General features: G+C 44.6%; 1 protein-coding gene across 1 annotated transcript; it reads left to right on the top strand.

Moving 5' to 3' along the window:
- The first annotated feature begins 5,605 nt into the window (after positions 1 to 5,605).
- On the top strand, positions 5,606 to 8,522 carry LOC123157216 (60S ribosomal protein L34). The gene is made up of 4 exons (XM_044575471.1): positions 5,606 to 5,840; positions 6,061 to 6,140; positions 8,050 to 8,159; positions 8,239 to 8,522. The coding sequence occupies exons 1-4, from the start codon at positions 5,762 to 5,764 to the stop codon at positions 8,327 to 8,329; spliced, it is 360 nt and encodes a 119-aa protein (XP_044431406.1). The 5' UTR covers positions 5,606 to 5,761; the 3' UTR covers positions 8,330 to 8,522.
- Positions 8,523 to 12,628: the final 4,106 nt, after the last annotated feature.

Genomic DNA, 12,628 nt, shown 5'->3' with positions numbered 1-12,628 from the left:
ACAAACAATTTTGTCTTATGTTCTCCGCTAGATAAGAACTTTGGAGTGACTCTTTGTCGCACATTGAGGGATTGCCATATGATTTAATTATGTTAGCATTGTTGACAGATTTCACTTGTGAAAGTATGAACCCTATGCCTTGTTTTCAAGCATTGCAATACCGTTTGTGCTCCGTTTTATCACTTGCTACCTTGCTGTTTTTTTATTTTCAGATTACAAAAACCTATATCTATTATCCATACTACACTTGTATCACCATCTCTTCGCCGAACTAGTGCACCTATACAATTTTCCACTGTATTGGGTGTGTTGGGGACACAAGAGATTTCTTGTATTTGGTTGCAGGGTTGTTTGAGAGAGACCATCTTCATCCTACGCCTCCCACGGATTGATAAACCTTAGGTCATCCACTTGAGGGAAAATTGCTACTGTCCTGTAAAACTCTACGCTTGGAGGCCCAACACGAGACTACAAGAATAAGTTGTGTAGTACACATCACTTATTTTGTCTACATTATGTCATCATATTCATGCATTACTCTATTTGTCATGAACTTAATACGTAGAGAAGCAAGCATATAAGCGCTCTCGAAGTGGAGTAATAGTGGTAGGCATCAGTAAGTTTAACGGTCTACTTGTCACTGAAGTGTATTTAGTTTTGTCAATTAAGAAATACAAGGGGATTGACAACCCTCTTGCCTGTGTTGGGTGCAAGTATTTGCTCTTGTGTGTGTGGGTGCTGCTATAGTTCATTTGCGTGGATCTCCTATTGGTTCAATAAACCTTGGTTCTTAACTGGGGGGAATACTTTCTGCTATGATACGTCTCCGACGTACTATAATTTATGAATTATTCATGCCATGTTTACAACAATTTTATATGGTTTTGGTATGATTTGATTAGAACTAACCCGGACTGACGCTGTTTTCAGTTGAACTATCGTGGTGTCATTTTTTGTGTAGAAATCAAAGTTCTCGGAATGAGCTGAAATTTTACGGTGATTTTTTATGGACCAAAAGAGAACCCCGAAGCACAAGGTTTGGACCAGAAGCTTCACGAGGAAGCGACAAGGGTGGAGGGCGCGCCCCTGGCTTGCCACTGCCTCGTGGACCCCCTTGACGTGAGACCGACGCCAAAAATACCTATAAATCCCCAAACCACCGAAAAGAAACCTAGATCGGAAGTTCTGCGGCTGCAAGCTTCTATAGCCATGAAAAATCAATGTAGGCCCTCTCTAGCACCCCGCCGGAGGGGGCCATCATCATCAGAGGCCATGGAGGAGGAAGCCGGAGGGGGCCATCATCACCATGGAGGCCAAGGATCAGAGGGAGAACCTCTCCCCATCTAGGGGGGAGGCCATGGAGGAGGAAGCACAAGGGGGAGACCCTCCCCCTCTCTCTCGGTGGCGCCAGAGTGCGGTGATCGTCTTCATCAACATCACCATCTTCATCACCTTCCTCATCTCTTTTCGGTGGTCCACTCTCCCGCACCTCATTGTAATTCCCTACTTGAACATGGTGCTTTATGCCACATATTATGATCCAATGATGTGTTGCCATCCTATGGTGTTTTGAGTAGATTTCTTTTGTCTTTTGGGTTGATTGATGATCTAGATTGGTTTGAGTTGTATGTTTTATTTTGGTGATGTCCTATGGTGCCTTTCGTGCCGCGCACATGTGAAGGATTCCCATTGTAGGGTGTTGCAATACGTTCATGATTCGCTTATAGTGGGTTGCTAGAGTGACAGAAGCTTAAACCCGAGTAAGGGGGTTGTTGCGTATGGGATAAAGGGGACTTGGTACTTTAATGTTATGGTTGGGTTTTACCTTAATGATGTTTAGTAGTTGCAGATGCTTGCTAGAGTTCCAACCATAAGTGCATATGATCCAAGTAGAGAAAGTATGTTAGCTTATACCTCTCCCTCATATGAAATTGCAATAATGATTACCGATCTTGTTAACAATTGCCTAGGACAATTTTGCACACCAACCCATCATTATTCCACACTCGCTATTTGTAATATATTATAATAATTCTAACTTTATGTTAGCAGCGCCTATTTTTATGTTTTAGTTCTCTGATATAATGCAAAGCTATCCTCTTCATACCCACAACGTAGTTTTATTTCTCGTCTCTAGATGGAAGCAAATGTTCGGTGTACATAGAGTCGTATTAGTGGCAGATAGGACTTGAGAGAATATTGATCTTACCTTTAGCTCCTTGTGGGTTCAACACTCCATACTTATCACTTCCACCTTTGGAAATTGCTACGATGATTCCTTGCACTTGGGGATTATCATGCTACTATACTACTTCACCCTTCCTCTTAGGAGAAATCCCAACGCCTATCACAAGTAGCTGGGTCCACGGAGAAGCAACCTTGTCTATGACATCATGGCTTCCGTCCACGAAGGACAAGACTCACTCACATAGATCTTCATGAAATAGACGATCTCCTTGCCCTTACAAACTCCTTGGTTTTGGTAATTAATAACAACATATATGTCATTGAACTAATGCCTATTCAAAGATAGATTTCAGGAAGTTCAATGTTGGAATGGCAAGGACATGAGAATGTGCCCCCCTTGAAATGCTAAGAACATGGATTGGAAAAAGCTTCAAGACTCTGCATTTTTGGTTAAGTGATCCAAGATCACATTGAGTCCATAGGAAATCCAATACCATTAAAAGGGGATGATGTTTTGATCATGACTCAATTGCTCAACTACTTGAAGATATTGCTTCAAAAATTCTCAACCACCTTCTCCAAATCATATCTGGACAAAACCTAAAAGTTCAACTGGGTCCAGCCGAAACTTCTACATTTGGACCCACTGAGTTGATCCTAGACAGTGCCACAGCCAAACCCTAGAACATCGATTCCATCGAGATGACGATTGGCCCCACCGATTTGCACTGACCAAGTTTCTGTAACCCTTTCACATCATTTCGGAATTACCGAGATGTTTCGATTGGGATCGAAACGAAGTCTTGCTTAGGTCATCGCACATCGGTCCCACCGAGTTGTTCCATTCGGTCTCACCGGAAAGCCCAACGTTCAAATCTTTTACACAGGTCGATCTCATCAAGATTTTCATTTCGGTGCCACCAAGTTGAGTCAAAAGGTTTTAATGGTTGGATTCTTGGTGAAGGCTATTTATACCCCTCTACCCCCACTTACTCTAAGAGAGAGCCATTGGAATGAAACTACACTCCCACCATTCATTTTTTGAGAGAGAGCCAGCTACTCATGTGTTGAGATCAAGGCATTCCCATCCAACCATTTAAACCTTGATTTCTAGCCCCCTCAAGTTGCTTTCTACTCCAATCCTTCTCCTACCAAAGCCAAATTCGTGAGAGAGTGATTGAGTGTCGAGGAGACTATCTTTTGAAGCACAAGGGTAAGGAGTTCATCATCAACACATCATCTATTACCTTTTGGAGAGTGGTGTCTCCTAGATTGGTTAGATTTCACTTGGGAACCTCCAAGATCATGCCGAGTTGAATCACTTTTGGGTATAACCAAAAGATATTAATCGATGAGACCGATTCTGCATTTATGCAGTGCCATGAGCTCTTCGAAGAGACCAAGTCTCACTTCGGTGTAACCGAAACAGTGTGACCTAGTCTCTGTTGCAGCCTCGGTACTTCCAAAATTTTCAACTCGATCATTCCGAAATGCATACTGTGAAAACCTAAAACTGAATTTTGAACTCAATTTTTTCAAAAACCAGCCGTGTTTCATGATGCTCATTCAATACAACAAGGCAAACCCGATCATTTGGCTTGGTATGACAAACTAAAATTATCCCGAAAGATAAAAGGCTAAGTGACAAACCTTGGTAGCCGGGCATTCCGAGCAGTAGGTGATGTCGTACCCCTTGATCCAGAAAGTTTGACTCTTGGTCGTGAAGAGGAGTGCGTGCATCTCGTTGAGGTCCATCCCCCTGTAGAAATGTTGGACAATTGAGGTCTCGTCGCCCTCGATGAACTTCCACAAGGGGGAAGCTCAGGCTTGGAGAGGTTGGACACCGCCATGGAGCATGACATGCACCACATCAATGAGAGTGACGCCTTGATCGACGCAGAGCTTCACTCGCTCCTAAAGGGCCTCCAGTTCCTGCTGCCCCCATGTAAGATTTTGTGGCTCCACTATGCAGCCTCTCAAGAGGGGCGATTGAGAAGGCGATGACCCCTTCCCGGTTGCCCAATGGCATGTCAGCCACATAGAACCAACCCTTCTGCTATAACTTCACCGTTTTGATGAATTTCCCAGGCAACCATTTGGCTCTCGGGATCTAGTTGATCATGACCGCTCCACACTTTGTGGGTTGACCCCTGTTGGTCTGCACCTTGACGCAAAACAATTTGAGCAAGAGCCCAAAGTGGGGCTCGATGCAGAGGAACGCCTCGTAGAAGGTGATGTCGAAGGCGATATGGAGAATGGAGTTGGGGGTGCAATGGTGGAATTCGATGCTGTAGAAAAGAGGAGACCTTGGAGAAAGGGGTGGATGCCAAACCCCATACCTCAGAGGAGATGCGAAATGAAGACGACACACTCACCGGCGCAGGGCTTCTGTACCTTGACGTAGGAGCGGCCCGATGACCCTCCGATGAGCGAAGAACGACATGGGGCGACCTTGGGCGCCGGAAGGTACCCGAGCTCCTGGAGCTCGGCGATGTCTCCCGCGGTGATGACGGATGGGAGCCATAGCCCCCTCTTGCCCGCCGCCTTCTGCATGTCGCCGGGTGCACCCTGGCTTCCCGCGGTGGCCTTCGAATCGCTCTTGGAGGTTTTCACCACCACTACACGGGCTCCCTTTTCGGCCATCACTCGAGGATGAAAGGAGGGAAAAGGGGATTCAAAGCTTTTTTGGACTCTATTCTTCGGGCGCTGGAGCTTGAAGTTGAGGAGAGTGAGTGCGAGATAGAAAGCATGAAGCTTGATTCGTTTTCACAGTGTGCCTTTTATGGGCCAGAAAAAACACTGAAGAGGCGTTACTGCGTGGTAGTAATTTCGTGGGTTTTCATGCGATATGCGTTACGTGCGTGCACGAATCAAGGGTTTTGTTAATATGCCGCTGCAAATCCGGAGCACGATCTCTTTATTGATTACATGTGCCAATAGCAGTGGTCCTCGAGTTGCGCTAGCACACTATAATGACATGTGAAAAGACCACATGGTTCAGAGTGCGCGGCCGGTTCGGTTTTGGTCAAGGCTCTCAAGGCACAACCAAATTGGCACCCTTATCCTAACACTGAAAAGCTTCATCGTTAATGTAACTTTGCGCTAGAAGGGTCCTTGGCATGAATATAAAAATACATTTGAAAATATTCCTTGGACAAGGCTTGACCAGTTCGGAAGAAAACGTGCGAATAAATCATTGAACCAATTTAGAAGGCTGAAAACCAAAAATGAAAGACAACTTGAATCATGCAATGATAATCATTTTGAAGACCAGGGAGCTGCTGATGGTGTTCTGGGTAAAGGGGTGCTAACAACGTCGGCTCCCGAACATGGTTCAATTGGGTATTTTGCAGGTAAAAGCGGTCTGGATTAATAATCATGAAAAACAAACACAAAGCCGTCGGCTCACTTGGCAAAGCGTCCTCCACCGTTGGATCTAGGTCACCCGGACCACTTACAGCCCTATAAAAGCTCTTCTTTCTCCCCAACCCTCACTTCCCTTCGGCGCCGCCTCGTTACAGACAGCGGGAGCGAAAGAGCGAGCGGTGAGAGAACTCCGGGAGAGGGCGGCGAGATGGTGCAGCGGCTGACATACCGAAAGCGCCACAGCTACGCCACGAAGTCGAACCAGACTCGCGTCGTCAAGACCCCAGGTGAGGGAGATCACCGGCGCCTGCTTTTTCTCGCTCCTGTGTTTTAGTCTTGAAACTGTCTGGATAGTATTGCTGCTGCACGTGTATGTGTTAGATTTAGGCTTGAATTTTACTTGTGTCCTTACCGCTCTCTTGACAGTTTATCTTGGGTAAAAATAATTTGGGGTCTTCTTCCAGGATCTCAACTCAAGAGTTTTCTTGATGTATTACTGATTATTAGGTGGGAGGCTTGTGTACCAGTACACCAAGAAGCGGGCGAGTGGGCCAAAATGCCCGGTTACCGGCAAGAAGATCCAAGGAGTATGTGTTCCATTCTCCATTTTTTAACCTGTTATTTCGTTAGATTTCATGCGTTGTATGCACCATGCGCTCGGATACAACCTGTATTTCAGCGAAGTGGTTGCTGATATAAATACATACAGTTAAACTCCAAACAAAAAACCCTACATTTGAGTCCTGCCCCATCGAATGTGGCAATGTTTTCCTTCAGATTCTTTCGTTTAATGTTAATGTGTGAAGTGGGGATTACTATTGTTGAAGTAGTGCTAATTCTTGCCGAATCATGTTCTATACCTTTGGGTATGCTCAGCTGACCATACTGCGGGTGAATTTACCGTCCATAGACTGATTTATTAAATTAAACTGTCTATGTTAGCTAATTTTGAATTATGAGTATGGTACGTCCTTGTACTTTGCATGCTGTGTCAATTGTGTGCTGTTTTTTGTTGGTAAAGCGTATTGCTATTTCTTCCCACACTAAACAGGATTTGCATGAAACTGCATTAAAGAACAACCTTCTTTTCTGTGTTTTTGAAATTGCATTGGAAACATGTCATATTTTCTATTCTGTGTTTTTTTAAATTGCATTGGAGACATGTCACACTTTCTGTGTTTGCTTGTCTGGCCCTGAATTTGGGAGAAAAATTATATGAGACCAGGTCTCACGGATAGCAGGTTTGACCCGCCCTGATGGACGACACGTGACATTTACAAATCACAAAGCATCTAATCTCTTCCCCCCTGATTTCAGGTCGGGGGTGGGGTAGATGCTTTGTGATTTGTGAATGTCACGTGTCATCCATCAGGATGGGTCTCACCTGCTAACCCGTGAGACCTGGTCTCATAGAATTCTTTTCCCTGAATTTGTATCCTTTGATTCGTCTCTCTTAATTGTGTTCTTGTCTGGAAACCAATTCTATGAACATGACTTTTGACTGTTTGTACTCTCTTCCAATGCTTAAGTGTATAACTCTGTAATTTATGCTTAGTGGGTTATTATGCATTTATATTTTGAATCTAGCATGAACTTTATACTGTCAGTTCAGCTTCATTTTTGTTGCTGAGAGCATTTTCTGACATATTAGTAGGGGTATGATTACAGTGAAACATGACAAGAATATGTCCTAATTTTATGTGAATTAGGCCTAATCTTCTCTATGAGGTCATTGCAATATTATATTATCATTTGCTTAGTTTTGTTGTAGAAGCCTCATTGTGATATCTGTCTGGTGGCTCCTTTTGTTTTTTGCATTTGCACTCACCACAAAGTTGTACTACTCAGATGGTGTATTCTTGCACAGTTCAAATGATAATATTTTTTGATTACTATTATGTTTTTCAAAAATCTTCTGGTTTAACTGGCAATCTTTTGTTCAACATCTTTGTGATCTGTCTCGAAAAATTATAGGAGCTTGCTAGTACGTTGTCTGACTTTTACTTCATATTTATCTGTACTTTTATGTGGAATGATCCCTCTACTTTTTGAAGGACTACATTCTTTGTGATTTGGTTATTGAGGGGTGTCCACCATATGTGCATTATGTTCATACTTTGCGGAGATAATCATTAGTACTATTTGTCTACTCTTATGTGCTGGCTGCTTACACTTGTAGTGGTTGTAAAATTTGTGTGACCACTGGTGCTTAGCTATTTTACACCCATTCCAAACAACCCCTAATAGGTAGCATTGAGCCATTTACAAGTGAAATCATGTATGCATGTAATCGTGAACTGCTGTTGGACCACTTCTACCTACAGTAGGTATATGCTATATATGCTGCTAGATAGTGGTGGCTAAATACAGCAGATAGAATAGCAAGTTCCTGCTGAATCGTAAGTTTATGCCTCGCGTTGTTGGTACATTACACTGCCTTAGTAACCACCATGGCATTTTATCATTCTCATGGAAGTTTGATATGCTAAACTGCAGATTCCACACCTGAGGCCTACTGAGTACAAGAGGTCCAGATTGTCAAGGAACAGGAGGACTGTGAACCGTCCTTATGGTGGTGTTCTGTCTGGTCCTGCAGTCAGGGAGAGGTAACCATCATTCAATCAAAGCAAGTGATACTTGATAAATTTGCTGCTGAGCTAAGCTGATTTTTTTCGTGCCGAGCAGGATCATCAGGGCGTTTTTGGTGGAGGAGCAGAAGATTGTGAAGAAGGTGCTGAAGATCCAGAAGACCAAGGAGAAGACCACCAAGAGCTAAACAACTGGGCGATATAGGCGTCGCGGTGATGTTTTGTGTTTCTTCGAATTTGTTTTAAGCAATCAAGAATTTTCTCTCTTCGGATTTGCTGAATCCTGGTTCTAGTATGTGAGGTTTGATGTGCTTCTCTAGATTTTGCGCGCTGGTTCTCTATGGATGCTTAGCCTTTGATGCAAGAGCTTTTGGACTCCAATTCGGCTTAGATGCTCTTGAGCTGCTTAGCTCAGTTAACGCTGTCGGATTGTCCCACGAGAACAGTTTGCTGCATCCTGTTCTGCTTTCCCGCACCCCCGGCGCCCTGATCTTCTCCGCTGTCCAAACTACCGGCTAGCAGCAGGTTCGTCCTACTTCGTTCGAACGGGGAGCAAGATTACAGTGCCAAGACAAACTTGGAGTACAAAACAACAGATAGATTGTTATACTGCGACCCGACCTGATACCCTTGCCGCTTGTGCACACCGTCCAGGGAACCAACCGCTTGTGCTACCGTCCAGGGAACCAACCGCTTGTGCTACCGTCCAGGGAACCAAACACATCAACAATGGCAACTCGGAGAAGAATTTGTAGATCTAGTTGAAAATGAGTATAGGAGGACTGGAGTTAAACCTACTTCTAATGCAACTGCTAGAAGAATTAGGACTGGAGCCACCATTCACAACACACTATACAATACAAAGTTACATTCTCCATGAAGATAGACACATAACAAATAAAGTGGGGTTTGCTATGGTAAATTACCATCATCCATTCCTTGTTATTTACACTGGTTACACTACCATAAAGGCGCACATTGCAGCACCCTACCATCTTGCGTACATTTTAACGGAAGAATAGGACACCCTTTTCGATAAAGGACATTTTTATTATGAAAAAGAGTTTTCCCATGCTTTATATTATAAAGCAACCATCACCACACTACATCCGAACAGATCGATACAAACACCGCCAGGACTACTCCTTGCCTTCCAGAAGGGTACGACCGCGGATAGCCATCACCGCCCCAACCTGCATATCAAGTTTTCACAAGAAGCAAGACAGAAAGGAGTGGGAACAAGCCTTCACGAAGGATACATCATCATGGATGCCACCACCGTCGGCAAGGACTGGGCAAGTGATGTACCCCAACGCTCACACTCCTCCGTCGCACCCTGCTCCGCAAACCACTCGCAACCAAGCCACCCGCATGGCCATGGCTACCAGCCCGCACCTCAGACACACGCTCCACCCATGAACGTCGCGCCTCCAGCCGCCAAGACCGCAACTTGCATTCAGCCACCCTTCAAGACCAGCCAAAGTGACCGGCTTTGATCCAAAGGGACACCCCAACTGTCGAAACCTTTCCACGCACGCACGCGCCGTCTCCAAGAAATATTTGGCAATTTTTGAGTTATTTGTATTACTTGGAACCATCACAAGTTGTTAGTATCTTCTGCCAGAATATTTGTATGTTGGGAATTCCATGCAAGATTGTGTAGAGTGCTTTTTTTTTAAAGAAAACATGCACTTTATTGGTTGGAAATAATGGTTACATCGTCTATAAAAAGAGGTACAATATTCTCCACAGGCTCCTCAAACCAATCTCTAGTTACAGAAACTTTCGCTAGCCTAGCAAGTTCATGAGCAACCTTATTAGCTATCCTATTACAATGTTCAAATCTAGTCAACGGAAAATCACATGCCATGAAGTAGCAATCCTCGAATACTGCCGCCGCAACTCCCGCCGATTGTCCTCCATTTTTCATTGTGTCAATGACTTTCATATTATCAGAGTTAATAATAAGACGATTGCATCCCGCCTTTTGTGCAAGAATTAAACCAAACCTCAGAGCCATCGCTTCTGCTGTTAGTACATCAGCACACCAATCGATCTTCCTATTTTCGCCAACAATGAATTTTCCTTTGTCATCTCTGAGTACAGCACCTACCGTGCCCCTGAACAGATCATGGTCAAAAGAAGCATCAACATTTAGTTTAATAAAACCCATAGGAGGTCGGCTCCATCCTTCTTTTCTACTAGACCCACTAGGGGAGTGGGCATTCACATAGTTTGCCGTTATAGCACGAACCCCCATCGAAATCTGGTTCACATCTTGAGACTTTCCTTCATGAACCAACATGCGTCTCTCCCACCATAAATACCAAGCGGTTATCGCGATTAATTCACTTGCATTCTGGCATCCTAATATAGATAGTTCTTGGTGCAGCATAAGAAGTAAGAATTCAAGAACCGCCTCACCCGCACGATCAATAACACAAGCTTTCTTAATTACCTCGTACATCCCCAGCTTACCCAAACCTCTTTTGCCTTCTCATACAAAAACAAGATGTGTTTTGTATCTTCTTGCCCATTTGAGCATGATGGACAAAGGGGCGAAACTTTCATATGTCTATTGGCAAGTGTAACACGACACGGTAGAGTTCCATGCAACGTTCGCCAGATAAATATTTTTACCTTTGTCGGACACGATAATTTCCAAATCTTTCCCCAAATAGGATTGACATTGGTACGAACCATACCATTAGTATATTGCAATTTCCTCTCGTGTTGTTGGTTCCATTCCTCCGAATAAGCTGATCGAACAGTGAATACACCATTTTTTGTATAGCTCCAGGCAATGAAATCCGACATATTATGCATAGTAAGGGGAATCGCGAGGACCCTTTGCACATCAATTGGCCACAAAGTTTGTCTCACCAAATCTTCATCCCAAGAATTCGTGATTGGATCAATAAGATCAGCCACCTTTGACAGAAGTTGCCCACCTCTAGGAGTAATAATTTTCCTACTCGCACAATTCGGAATCCATGCATCTCTCCAAATATCAATATTTTGTCCATTTCCAACTCGCCAGATATGACCATTTCTCAAAGAGTTCACTCCCGCCATAATGCTTTGCCAAGTAAACGAAGATCCCTTCTTTAACCTTGCGTTCATCAAATCTCCCTCAGGGAAATATTTAACTCTCAATATGGTTGCACATAAAGATTCCGGATTATCAAGAAAATGCCACGCTTGTTTAGCTAATAGAGCCAGGTTGAAACAGTGTATATCTCGGAAGCCCATACCTCCTTGATCTTTTGGAACACACATTTTCCATCATGCCATCCAATGCATCCTCTTCTGATTGTCCTCGCCACCCCACCAAAATTGCGACATCGCATCAATAATTCCTTTGCAGATTGTGTAGAGCGCTGATACAACAGTAAGTCACAAATTGCATAGTAAGATTCCTAAGTTTGAATGAAAAGCAACGAGGCTTTCTTGGTGGGAAGGGTAGGTTTCTCACGTGTCCATCATTCGATGCAAATTGGTAGAACTGTTAGAGCATCTACAACCGGACTTGGCAAATCCGGCCCCTCAAACGCCCGCGGACGCGTCCGCCTGATCGGGCATTCCTCAAATGTTGCGCCGCACATTCACATACCGTAATTTTCGATCCTGAAATTCATGCACGTCGATCATACGATACAAATTGTATGAATTCCAAAGTTTGAAACAAAGCAAAACAAATCATAGTTCAACAAATCGGACATGGCAAAATAAAATCAATGTCCGAACATGACGGATGGCCTTGGATCACTGGCCGAGCGCCTGCTCCGAGCGGAATGCGTCCTGCTCTAGGCGAAATGTGTCCTGCTCGTTCTGCTCTGCTTGCATCCGGGCTGCCTCCTCCGCCTTCATCCGGGCTGCCTCCTCCGCCTGCATCCGGGCCGCAGCCGCCTCGCGACGGTGTGGGTCGGGCTGGACGACATCTCCGGTGGTCGATCGGGACCGGTGGTGAGGATTGGGAGCAAGGGTGGAGGACGGCGAGGGTTCGGGCGGGGGAAATGTTGGAGGGCGACTGGAGGAGGAAGGGTTTGATGGAATTTGTGCAATTTGGGGTGGGGTCGGGCTGTCGGGCCCGACGTGTCGGGCGTGTCCAGGAACCCCATATTTAGGCAACATAAGAGGGGTGCCGGTCAGCCCGGACATTTGAGACCCGTTTAAGAAGCCCGTCTGGATCGAAAAAACGTGAACCGAGCGGTCCGTCCGGGCGTATGAGGCGGGTTTGAGGCGCCCGACTGTAGATGCTTTTATTGATCTCCCAAGTCAGACGATCTTCAAAAAAATTGTGTATTCCATGTTTAAAGGGTTGAGTTCTCACCATTTTCACGATATGGATTCCAGGGATGCAAATGTAGCTAGACTGAATAATGATCGAGTCGTGTTGTTCAGAGAGAGTTACAACGTATTATATGTAGGGGAGCTTAACCGAGCTTCCAAGTGGCAGGCAAGGCGTGACGTCCGTTGAGATCATG

Source organism: Triticum aestivum, chromosome 7B (genome assembly GCF_018294505.1).
Source record: "Triticum aestivum cultivar Chinese Spring chromosome 7B, IWGSC CS RefSeq v2.1, whole genome shotgun sequence".
Lineage (NCBI taxonomy): Eukaryota > Viridiplantae > Streptophyta > Magnoliopsida > Poales > Poaceae > Triticum > Triticum aestivum.
The sequence above is the reverse complement of the archived record's forward strand: the minus strand, read 5'-3'. Positions and strand labels throughout refer to the sequence as shown.